At 35.0% G+C, this 12639-nt stretch overlaps 2 protein-coding genes across 5 annotated transcripts in view; one reads left to right on the top strand and one right to left on the bottom strand.

Moving 5' to 3' along the window:
• Positions 1–5301, top strand: part of LOC132145001 (choline transporter-like protein 4) — a 33101-nt gene extending 27800 nt beyond the window's left edge. For all 4 annotated transcript variants that reach the window (XM_059555659.1, XM_059555660.1, XM_059555657.1 and 1 more), the window contains 8 exons: positions 188–447; positions 805–899; positions 1814–1917; positions 2000–2073; positions 2925–2995; positions 3082–3176; positions 4360–4444; positions 4525–5301. In XM_059555659.1, coding sequence (XP_059411642.1) covers positions 188–447; positions 805–899; positions 1814–1917; positions 2000–2073; positions 2925–2995; positions 3082–3176; positions 4360–4444; positions 4525–4631 — 891 coding nt within the window. In that variant the 3' untranslated portion in view covers positions 4632–5301. The remainder of the gene's footprint in view (positions 1–187; positions 448–804; positions 900–1813; positions 1918–1999; positions 2074–2924; positions 2996–3081; positions 3177–4359; positions 4445–4524) is intronic.
• Positions 5302–5724: 423 nt separating this feature from the next.
• On the bottom strand, positions 5725–11306 carry LOC132145002 (E3 ubiquitin-protein ligase RNF5-like). Its single transcript, XM_059555661.1, has 6 exons — positions 11047–11306; positions 8740–8758; positions 8120–8232; positions 7346–7400; positions 7139–7250; positions 5725–7025 (listed from the first exon to the last, which is right to left on the bottom strand). The coding sequence occupies exons 1-6, from the start codon at positions 11244–11246 to the stop codon at positions 6907–6909; spliced, it is 618 nt and encodes a 205-aa protein (XP_059411644.1). The 5' UTR covers positions 11247–11306; the 3' UTR covers positions 5725–6906.
• Positions 11307–12639: the final 1333 nt, after the last annotated feature.

Raw genomic sequence — 12639 nt, 5'->3', positions numbered from 1 at the left:
AATGAACAAGAAATGAAAATATGCTTTAAAAACATGTTGTTTTCTTCTCTTGAGATATGGTATGACTTGTGATCTATGGTCTGGTTTAGACACTGAGATCTCCTCTGCAGCTTTTCTCAGTAGAACCCCTGAGTCTCCATGTAATGTTGTGAATAACTGAGATCTGTGCATCTGTCTTTCTCCACAGACGTTCAACAGTACGCAGTATCCCACGTGTCCGTCGGCGAGCTGCGTCTTCATCAACTATAACACAGAGGGTTTGTTCCAGAGGAACCTCTTCAACCTGCAGATCTATAACGTGTTTGCGTTCCTGTGGTGCGTGAACTTCGTCATCGCTCTGGGTCACTGCACACTCGCCGGAGCGTTCGGCTCTTATTACTGGGCCTTCACCAAACCGGCAGATATCCCAACATTCCCTCTGATCCAGTCCTTCATGAGAGCGCTGCGGTAAGACACACGAAACACAGCAGGCCACACAGATCAGAGGAGAAATATGGGTTACTGGTGGAAAATGAACTGTGGTTCAGTTCTAACCACAAGACAGACCACATTAAGCTGGAGGCACTTCAGATCAAATGACTTTTACAATCTGTTTTACTTCTATAAAATGAAGCAGAACATTCAGTGGGAAATAAAGATGTACAGTACATCATTTATCTGAAGTGCACTGGTCAGTTAATCACTGTAAGAGCGTGTGTTTTGAGAAATCCCTTCATGTCACTGTTGTTTCAGACTCTAGATGGCGCTCATGAGTCCAGCTGTATTTCTGAATATGTGAATCTATGATTTCTTGATTTGTGTCAGGTATCACGTGGGCTCTCTGGCGTTCGGCGCTCTGATTCTCACGCTGGTGCAGATGGTCCGGATCATTCTGGAGTATCTGGACCACAAGTTCAAAGGTCAGGGAACATCTTTCTTGTCATCTTAGAAAAAAAATACTTTAATTTTTTCATTATATTTAGTGTCAGCACAGTAAAAATTCATTTTTAGTATTTACTTGAGAAGCAAAATTAGTAAATAATTAAAAAAATATTTTTTGAGTCTCTTATGAATGTTTAGATATTAGTACTGGAAAACAGATTAAAATAAAACTTGTTTTTGCTGTGTTTTTTTTTTTAGATAAATGTGGTTTTGTAATGTTTGGGTTTAGTGCAGACGCCTGACATCGAACATCACTGCAAACACAGATATTAGATTCATTTTATTCTGACTCCACAGCAGTGTTAATTTAGTACTATTTATATACTATTATAGTTTTTATTAATACTTTGAACTTTTTTATTTTATGTGTTTTCATAATTTTTATTAGTTTTATATATATATATATATATATATATATATATATATATATATATATATATATATATATATATTATCAGGTTTAGATTTATTTTATATTTCAGATTTATTAATTAATTTCAAAATATAAAAATAAATAAATAAAAATATGTAAAAAATTCAGTGCTTCACCTTATAAATGTATTTCAGTTGATTACTAAGGGAGCAGTTTTTTTCATCTATTTAAATTGTTATTTTTCCGGTTTATTTCAGTTGGCAAAATGCTTTTAATAGTTTTAGATTTAGTTCACGATAATAACCCTGCTTTACACTTGACTGAATAATGTTTTCAAACACTGTAAGATGTAAAAATGTTTGTCTAGAATCTAGATTGACTTTGACTTTGTTGTTGTAAACAGCAATATCTACAATCAGTCATGAGTTGATATATCATCTACACTGATCAGATGTTTCACTGAAAGCAGGTGTTTCTGAGTGATGAACTGTGTGTGTGTGTGTGTGTGTGTGTGTGCAGAGGCTCAGAACCCGTGCACGCGCTTCATCATGTGCTGCCTCAAATGCTGCTTCTGGTGTCTGGAGAAATTCATCAAGTTCATCAACAGGAACGCTTACATCATGGTACACAAACCCTCTCTCACACACACGTACAATCATCAGCCGAGTGAGTGAATAAATGAATAAACGTTTCTCTGGTTTGTAGATCGCTATATACGGGAAGAACTTCTGTGTGTCTGCTAAGAATGCCTTCTCTCTGCTCATGAGGAACATCGTCCGGTGAGAACACCGTCTGCAATCATTCAGCTGTTAATGAATGAAGTATCAGAAAGTGCTCTAAAGCACAGAAACCAAACCACTAAAACTAAATATTACTTTTTTCCTCAGAATTGATAGTTTATATGTGGTTATTGCAAGTTAAAAGCCTGTGATTGCTGGTTTCAATGTTGCAGTTGAGTTTTCACGTCACAGTTTTGTTTTGCTTTGCTTTGTTCATTGCTTTCCTTGTTTGTTTGTTTTTCTACCATGGAATAAACCTTCTCAAATTTCAGACTTTTTCTCACAAGTGTATATTTTATAATTGCAAGTTACAAACTCAGATTCCCAACTTTACAAAATATAGTTAAGGAAATATAAATGTAAATTGTTTTTATGCAAAATCTATTTTTATGTATTATTTTTAAATGTATTTATTTTTATTATGAGGTAAGTTCAATCAAAATCATGCTAAATTTACAGAATTTTTTTTAATTATTTTTTGTGTACTTATATTAATTTGATATGGAGGTGAAATGGGTGTTCATTTAAAATGTACCTCAAGTTTTTCTTATCTTGTATTATGTAAATGAGTTCATGTACTTTCATTTAGTAATTAGCTATAAAATTGCAAAGATTTTGGTTTCATGCAAAGTTGCATGAGTTTTCCCCCAATTACTGAATAAAAAAATCAAAGGTAATTGCAACTTTATATAAGTTAATAACCTTTCATAGTTTTGGGCAAAAGATGTAAATTAAATAAAGTCACGTCTGGTTACAGAAACAGTGTTATAAAGCTCTGAAGTTCTGGTTGCTCATGAGGAGATGTGTTGTTTGTGAAGAGCTGACGGTGTTGTTGTTGTTGTTGTGGTCAGGGTGGTGGTGCTGGATAAAGTGACAGATCTGCTGCTGTTCTTCGGGAAGCTCCTGGTGGTCGGTGGAGTCGGTGAGAGATGTTGATGTTCAGACTCTCATGGGATCTCTGGAGCTTCATGTGTGAGCTGAAGCTGATGTCTTCTGCTCTGTTTTCAGGTGTGCTGGCCTTCTTCTTCTTCTCCGGCAGGATTCCGACTCCAGGAACCACGTTTCAAACGGCGGCTCTCAACTACTACTGGATGCCCATCATAGTGAGACTCACATTCACACATCACATTACTGACTGACATTTGATCACAACCTCACTGACATTATGATGTCGTCATCTTTAAATACTGAATTCTGATTGGTCTTTTCTTACATGGATTTTACTATATGTCACATACAGTGACCTTGTGTTCAGCATTGCAGTTACACACTGAACAACTGAATTTCACCAAACCTGTCAACTATTTCACCCCAAAAATCAAAAAGGAATAAGAAATTATATTTTGCATACTTGTCCTTTTAACAATAATAAATAATTGTAACTAGGACAATTACTTCTGTTGATGTATTTCTTAAAATATCAACAACAATCACGCTTTTCTACTACACAGTGACCTTACTATAAACATAATAAACAATAAAAATAGCGTTTAAACAATTTACTGTAATGCAAATATATAAATAACATTTTCATGCAAAATGTATGGAACAAAATATTTTATTTTATTTATTTGTTTGGTTGGTTGGTTTTTGAGGTTAGTATTTTTAGGAAGTGCAAAATCTAAATATGTCTCTCAAACTCTTTCTTTGAGCATTCTTAATACTAAAACATCTGGAGGTAAACTAGACCTAATAAAGGAAAATGATATCTTGCATAGTTTTTTATTTATTTATATCTTTGCATTACAGTACATTTTTAAATGCGATTGTAAAATATGAAAAATATATATTTTTAGTTTATGTATTTTTATTTTTATTACATATGCAGAAAAAATATTACATTTTAAAAAAATATTTGTTTATTTTTAGGTTAAAATTTAAATAAATATGAAATATGATATAGATGAAATCTCGATGCAAAATAGACTTACAAACATATTTTGTGTACGGTAAAAGTATTTTTTTATATTTAGATTACAGTAAATATTTTAAATCAATTTCTTTTGAGAAAATATAATTTCATTATTTTATTTGGTTTTGAGGTGAAATGGGTTTTTTCAAGTTCAGTCAAAATCTCTCTCTCTCTCTCTATATATATATAGTATCATACATTTTCCTCTTAAATTCCTTTCACTTCTCTTCTCTGTATTTTGTTGTTCAAGTGTGTTCATGTACTTTCATTCAGCAATTAGCTGCACAGTTGCAAAGATTTTGGAATGAGATGTACAGTGGAATCAGACAGTGGCAAATGTTTAGTTTTATAAAGTGTGTGTGTGTGTGTGACAGACGGTGGTGTTCGGTGCGTATCTGATCGCTCACGGCTTCTTCAGTGTGTATAACATGGGTGTGGACACACTCTTCCTGTGTTTCTGTGAGTATCACACATATATAACATAACATACTGTGTGAGGTGTTGTGTGTGTGTGTTTCACTGTGTGTTTTGTCGTTCAGTGGAGGATCTGGAGCGTAATGACGGCAGTCCACAGAAACCATACTTCATGTCCAAGAACCTGATGAAGATCCTCAACAAGAAGAACAAAGCGCCCAAGACGGACTGATGATGATGACGAGGGTTTCTGACTTCATTCTCTCAAGCACCGTCACTTTCAACTGAAGAGTGAAGATCCCAGTGTATCAATGTACAGATGCTTTTAAACATTTTCTTTTTTTCTTAGACATGTTACTGAGAATATCTGAGCCTGATCTCAACAGAATCAAGTGTAACTCATGAATCAAAACCAGCGAAGATTAAGGATCACATCCAAACTGCTGGAAACCGTTTTACTGATTTAAAAAAAAACTATTTGTCCAAAGTACATGCAAGAAACTTGGATGAAGATGGCTGTAAGCCAAAGCATTTATTATTAGCATTATTATCATTATAGCAATATATTTGGTTCATGCTTTTAATATGCGAGATGTGCACAGTGAAGATATATTACAGTACTGTACAAATGACTGTTTTTGGTGCAGATTAATAACTAAAGATCTATTCTTTCTAGACTGCTGAACATTTTTAAAGCTGTAATCTATGAGAGAATATATGACACTCCATAAACCTGAAGGAAAGCCACAGTTTGAAATGTTTTTATAGTTGCAGTAGTGCATGCTCTTATCCCATTTTTATATGATTTTCTGCTCAGTTATGTGTGATTTAGTGTAAACTGGAAATGAACAGAGAATATTTATTTTAAGACATATACATTTAATAAAAAATGTTGTATATTACCGAGTGCTCGTTTTCAATACAGACTGATACTGATGGAAAATAACAGCTTTCATTTATTTTGTAGTTTGGTTTAGAAACAGACAGTTAGAAATTAAACTGCCTTAAATATACATTACAGTTTGGTTTTGTCCTGAATGCTTCCTTCAACTCCAAACCAGCAGAACCAGTTTCAGTGGTCATGAAGTCACCCGACTGTTAAAACCAGACCATAATCGCTCAAGGCTGCAGTTATAATATAACTTACACTCTATAGAAATGCAGATGTGTCACATGACCTCATTCTGACATCAGCTTAAGTACAATACATCTGCTCATATCAGATGTATTAGTATTATTTTAATACACACACACACTCTCACTCAAACTCTCTCTCCCACACACACACACACACACACACACACACAAAATGCAAACATCTCACTGATTATATTAAATATTTATTTCTCAAGTGCCAGAGAACAGGCCACACCCACTTTATTTTCTGCTGCATAAGCACAGTAATTATATGCAATTTATCTACCAAAGGAATTTTTAATGGCGAGAAAGACTTGTTACAAACATAATTAACCAGCGATATGCCAAAAGTAAAGAGACAAACAAGAGCCATTTCAACAAAAGTCACCCAAAATCATCCGCAATCAACAGGTTCTGGGCATAAACCCTGCCCACTTTATGCCCAGCAGCTGTCAATCAACATGACCCCTGCTGTGACACTACACAAGTGGGCGTGGTCACAGGAGGTCCAAACCGGCCAATCACATTGCAGAGAGAGGAAATCCACAGAAATGTTCTTGTTCACAGATTGTTTGTTATAATGACAAACGGTTAAAACCGACGGGATTACAAACCATCACCTCCCGGCTGTCAATCAAACGTCACAGCCAATGACAGAGAGATGCTTGAAAACATCATCTACAATATCCATATATATATATATATATATATATACACACATATATACACACTCACATACACACCGCAGCTCACAACACTCGCTCCTGGGGAGAACTCTGAAGGTGTGTGAAAATTAAACTCACTTTTTAAAATTATTCTAACGTTGTTTATACTCTTTCAGGATATGACAACAATATGATCTTGACTGAATGCACAATGAATTTTCCACCCACTGTCTTGTGAATCAGGAGATTAATAATAACAGTTGTGACGTACGGTGTGTGTCTGCTGTACACAACACACACACAGCAGCTAGAACTGTTGTGAAAACACTTCCTGAACAGACCTGACCGGAGCTCGTCCTGACCCTAACGTCTAACCCAGGACTCGCCTCGGTGTCTGATCACCATTAGCTTATGACTTCAGGACATTCCTTTAAACCAAATCTCACAGAAAACATTATAAATAAAGTGTGGATCTAAAAAAAAGCTCATATTTCAGCTCATATTTCACTCCAAAAGAAATGACAAACCTTAATGCACAATAATTCTCATTGCATCTGTATTGATTTTGATGTGAAATATGCTGTTTTGTGAGCTGCTTCATCAGATCCTGTAGTGTTTAATCATTAATACTGTCTCTCTCAACACCGATGTGTGTGTGAGTGTGTGTGTGTATGAGAAGCAGACAGCTGATCTTCTGAAAGCACGTCACACGCTCAGCAGCCAGAAGAAGAAGATGATGGCCAGGAAGAGGAAGAGCGAGTCCTGCCAATTGTTGCCGTTGTTGGGGATGCCGTCGGCTTGAAGATCTCCTCCGTAATGAGGATCTGATGAGATCAAGTCACGGCTTTAAAAACGAACATTCATAAGACCTGACATGATCTTCACGCATTTGAATAATGAAATATTAATATTGATGAAGACTAACAGCAGCACTGACCTCGTCTTTGAAAAGGATCGTTGGTGTTAAAGACTGTGGTGAAAAAGCCAAACGGAAAAGCCCCGATTCCAAAAGACATGTGAAACCCAGTGTCACCAAAACCCTGAAACACCTGCGGACAGATACGATGACTGTCAGACACTCATAATCACAGATATTGATGCAGCAGATGAAGTGTTGTTCAGAAGGACAGACACAGACACTCACTCCTCTGCTCTCTGGTTCTGTCCGCTGACCCTGAGGTCGTGGTGGGGTTTTCAATCTGTAACACGCAGACACAAATCAGACATTTCTCTTCAACTGAAAATCAGTGAAACCATCAAGGTGAAGGTCTTCATGTCTCCGTGCAGCATTCTATGATTGCTTAACATTTGAAAATAATAATAATAATATACAGCCATTCTGACATTATCAGAAACAAAGATACAATCACAAAATTTTGGCCAAATTGTGCACACAAGTTTTATTATAGTATATATTATTTTAGTTTTTATTAATATTTTAAATACTTTTTATTATAATATTTTCACTTTTCAATTTTGATATGACTTTTTAGGTGTAATAAATATTTTGCACAGTTATAGTTTTTATTTCCATTTAGTAATTTTAATGCTTCAACAGTTCATTGCCAAGAGAATATTTTTAATTTTCATTTAGTTCAATTAACATTGTTTTATATACATAACAAAAAAAATATATATATATCTGTTAGAAAAAACTATTTTCTGTTTTCATGGAGTACATGGACGACCTGCTATCTGCCAGAGAAATAATGACATACTGTGAGAGACCCACAATGCAATGCACTTCACCTGACCTTCTATTTACAGTGACAAATTAAGAAGAAAAAGATACAAAATACCTGTTACATGCCTTGTTATTTTACTGGAGAGCTAAAATAATTTGAAACAAATATCAAATATGGATTGACATGTAAAAAAAAAAAAAGAAAAAAAAGAAAGAAAATCAAATCAAGTGTACCTGGGGTCTTCCTGGCTGGTGCTGCCGCGGCCGTACAGAGGGATGACTTTATCTCGACTGATTCCTGCTTTACACACGGGACACTGCTGTCTGCTGGGACGCGTCTCCAGCCACTGAAACACACGGGACACAAACAGAGAGATAAACAGATCATTCTCTCACGGTCACCAGGACTGCATTTACTTCATCAGAAATACAGTCAAAACTGAAATATTATTACAATATAAAATAACTGTTTACTATGTGAATATATTAAAATATAATTTATTCCTGTGATCAAAGCTGTATTTTCAGCATCATTACTCTACTCTTCAGGGTCACATGATCTTCAGATATAACATTCAAAAAACAATGAAAACATTATGAATGCCTTTGTGTTACTTTTGATCAACTTAATGCATCCTTGATAATTTTTTTATTCCTTATTGCTTTGACAGATTATAAAAGTATAAGAGTTCTCCAGCTTTCTACTGTACATTACAATAATTTAATATCTGATTTAAGATGTAAGCATGTCATTATACTGTGCATGAACAGCTATAAAATAATTTATAATGTCATTTATATCATTTAAATAATATCATTTATAATGTGATGATATTAGACCCTCAGATACTGACCTGATGAAGACATGGCCAGCTGCAGGAGGAGCAGTCCAACCAGGAGAAAGAGAAAGAAATAAGGTGAATACATAAATCATTTCTGTTTTTATAATAGAATTCATGGTTAGAAAACTCTTTCAGGAGCATCTGGCAAAATACATTCGCCCATCCCATGTGCATAAATCATAAATCTGCATTTTCTCAGAATTAATTCAGCATGAAAATTAAATACAGAAAGTTTTGAACATGAAATATGGTGAATCTCAGGAATCCTGTGGAGAGCATGTCTAAAATATATTCACCCAAAAAAATAAGATACATTTAGAAATGTATTAAAGTTTTTTTTTTGTATTTATATTGTTCCATGGCAATCATTAATTAAACATTTCCCTCATTTCAGTTCTTATTGCTGTAATGCCAAAAATATTGATATATTATCATATTTATAAAAGAAATAGAAATACAAATCAGTGTAGCTAATAATTTCTTGGAATACATGTTTGTAATCATCATGAAAATACTTTCATAGATGGTTCACTGTAAACATTTTCAGGTAAAAAAAACAAACATTTTATATAATTTCAGCAATTGTTAGGTTTACTTCATCATTTTTCCCATCACACAATTTTGCAGAAAAATAATGATCAAATGTGAGTCACAAAATATGATCATCAGGCCTCTGATTAACGTTTATTTGTTCATCTCTCAATCCTCATTGTATTGCCAAGCATTAGGCCTATATGCTTTATGCCATTTCTCGTTGTATTGATGTTGATTTTGAGGTGAAATAGACCATGTTTTATAGAGATTCACTCCATATCTCAGAGTGAATGTTCAAAACTTCTAAGTGTATAAAACATAATTCATTCTAAGCTAATATTATAAACGATAAGACAGGAGCAGTTGTGCTGCTGATCCTGATGGGTTTGTTCCCCAAATACTAAACACCTAACAGATGTTTGTCATGCACACAATCACAAACACAGTCCAAAACATCTGCACAACTACAAAACAAACACACACACACACACACACAGGCTCAGCGTTATGTGTGCATCTATTCTTACTCCTCCATTATGGCCTCAATCCTTCAGTAGAGTCTAATCTCTCATTAACCCCATAATCTCCCACTAACGGCACAGATACTACGCAAAACACACTCTGATGTAACTGTTTAGCAAAAAACAACCTGCTTTAATCGAATTCACTCATCAGACACACATGCAGTGACTTCCATCTATTTGGGACAGGTCTTAACAGATCATTCTGATTTCTATCTGTTGTTCAAAACTTTGCTGAAAAACCTGTTGCATGCAGTCTGCTTCATCTGATTGACAGTTTTTAGCGCATAAAATATTAGGAAAATCATGTTCAAATGAATCAAATATGATCATCAGGCTTTTGAGGAATATTTATGTTCATCCCTCAATTATCTTTGTATTATATGGTTTAATCATAAAACTAGACATTTAAATATCTTACTAAGAAATATCATTGGAGATATAAAGTGTAAACTGATATTTTATGCATTTTATTATTATAAACTGTATATAAACTGTTATACTGTTATAAAGAGCTCAATGATTTACATTACAAGCTATCAAGACATCTTACTTTGTTTGTCCATATAAATATCAGCATCTGCATCAAATCACTCAGTTTGTGCCTCTGAAAAACAGGTATTTTTTATCTCCATGTTATCACTATATGACACTACATGAGTCATAAACACATGATGTACACTTCCAAATGTAACACACAATATGTTACTACTGTAAAATAATTGAAAAGTAACGCAGGAGCTTGTTCAGAATATTCAGAGAATATTTACTATGGTAACAAATAACTGAAGTAATGTCCTTTGTGCTTACAAAGAGTACTGTGTTCAGTAATACCATGTTCAGTGATACACCATAATCACACACCCATGAACATTAGGATATTATCAGCGATGTACACTATGTTACATTTTACCAAAAAAGTAACGTTTTATATATATATATATAACAGTAACTATAGTAACTATGTTTTTTATTCAATATTTTCACGGTAAATTAAGGATTGAAAATGAGACCGACTCTTTCCTGTCAACATGTCAAGCTGTCAATCAATTGTTGTTTTGTTTTTCTTCTCTGAAATGTTGCGCTTGTATTGCTGCAGTTTTACGTGAGTAAATAACAAATAGCAGGCGAAACTAACCTTGGTAGTCTTTCTTGTATCGAACTGTCAGTTATTTAGTCACTGTCATCTGTGTGTGTTTTAATGCTCAGCACTCACTCATACTGTTATGATACTGGTTTGGGATCGATTATCGATAGGTTGTACCAGAACAGATGTCCACAGAGGCTGATGACCGCGTCTTTCGCGGTGTCCAGGCAGATATTGCACTCGAAGGTGGCTCGATCTCTGTCCCGCTCGCCTTCCGCGCCTCCCCCCGACCCTGCCCCGCCTCCGCTGCCCGGGACTCCCGCTCCTCTGGCGGCCGCGCCGTCACTCGAGCTCTGTTGCTGCTCTGCGGCCTCCATCCTCTCACGCTCGCACTCCACTGCGCGTACTGTCCTGCGTTGCGTTGCGTATCGCACTCGCGCGGACGTGACGCCACGCTATTTACCAGCCCCTCCCACTTCGAGAGAACACCTTTTGCGTTGAGCGGGCGGGGTTTGAGCGAGTGTTGTTGGAAACACGTGACTAAATAGTTTTAGCCAGAGCCTAGCCCTTAGAAGTTATAAAAACAAAACAAAGAGAAATAAAAAGTATACAAATGTATAACAAAAATAAATAGCCTAAATGAAGAGTAACACCGCCACATAAGATAAATATAGAGATAGCGTTTTCACTTATTTAGGATTAACAGAACTTTAGTTTCCATATAGGCTACTATCAACTTTACATAAAGAACAGATAGATTTACAGCCAGTACATTTTGTCCAGGTATGCAAAATTTTGATAGCAGGAAACTCAAATGAATTATGTTTTCCCATGCTCTAAAACAGTTGGATTGTTTATTGTACCCAATATCTGGGTTAAACAAAGAACACTGAATCTATGTTGGGTTATTTTTAACTTTTATTGGGTTATTTCTATATGAATGCCACCAGTTGGGTTCAAATTGTACATTTCAGCAATCGATCGGTGCAACTGTCAGAAGATAAAGTGATAAGTTAATACATCTGTGAAAACTAGGCTATGCAGATCACAAGTACAAACCTGTTTTATACAGTCTATGATACAAACATGGACTAAAAACAAACACAAAGCTTCATGAGTTTCGTAAATGTTCACAGAATGCACAGAATCATGCTGCCCTCTGCTGCTTACAAGAAATCAGAAATCAATCTATAATCACTGCTCCATTTATAAAAGCTCTTGAATAACAGAAAAACACACCAACTCTTACTTTATTATCTGCTGTAAAATCCACACTGAATAAGGACATCACAATTTTACAATTACCAGACACTTACTTTTTTTATGACAATGGGAACCCTGAATCTGTAAACAAATCCAAAGAGCATAAAAGTTGCTTTGGATAAAAGTGTCAGCTAAATGATTACATTTAAATGTATATAACAACATTGAAGTAACACACATAATTCTCAAAATATTTTGTTTCATTATAGTCTTATATGCAACAAAAAAATCAAATTTCAAATGAATGATACCAGTACATGGCAATATTTTATCTTGAACAAAATACAGTAAGGTTTTGACACAATGAAGGGGTTTTATTTCATGCTAGAGAATGACACTGTCTCCATTTATGCCTCCTGACCACACATGCCTATATGGATCATCCAGTTTCTGACCTATTTATATAGTGGATGCTGTGTGGATGTTGTGGAAAGTAAATATAAAGTACATATGACTTAACATTTTCATTTGCTTTTGACATCCATGATGGAAATATCACAACAGCCC

This window comes from Carassius carassius, chromosome 8 (assembly GCF_963082965.1).
Source record: "Carassius carassius chromosome 8, fCarCar2.1, whole genome shotgun sequence".
Lineage (NCBI taxonomy): Eukaryota > Metazoa > Chordata > Actinopteri > Cypriniformes > Cyprinidae > Carassius > Carassius carassius.
This window is presented reverse-complemented; position numbering and strand designations above follow the sequence as displayed.

Excerpts from the sequence above, each read along its gene's own strand:
- LOC132145002 (XM_059555661.1), bottom strand. The coding sequence starts at position 11,246 with ATGGAGGCCGCAGAGCAGCAACAGAGCTCGAGTGACGGCGCGGCCGCC. Across the intron at positions 7,401-8,119 it reads ACCAGCCAGGAAGACCCCAG|ATTGAAAACCCCACCACGAC; the intron begins GTACACTTGATT and ends TGCGTGTTACAG. Across the intron at positions 7,026-7,138 it reads CGATCCTTTTCAAAGACGAG|ATCCTCATTACGGAGGAGAT; the intron begins GTCAGTGCTGCT and ends TGATCTCATCAG.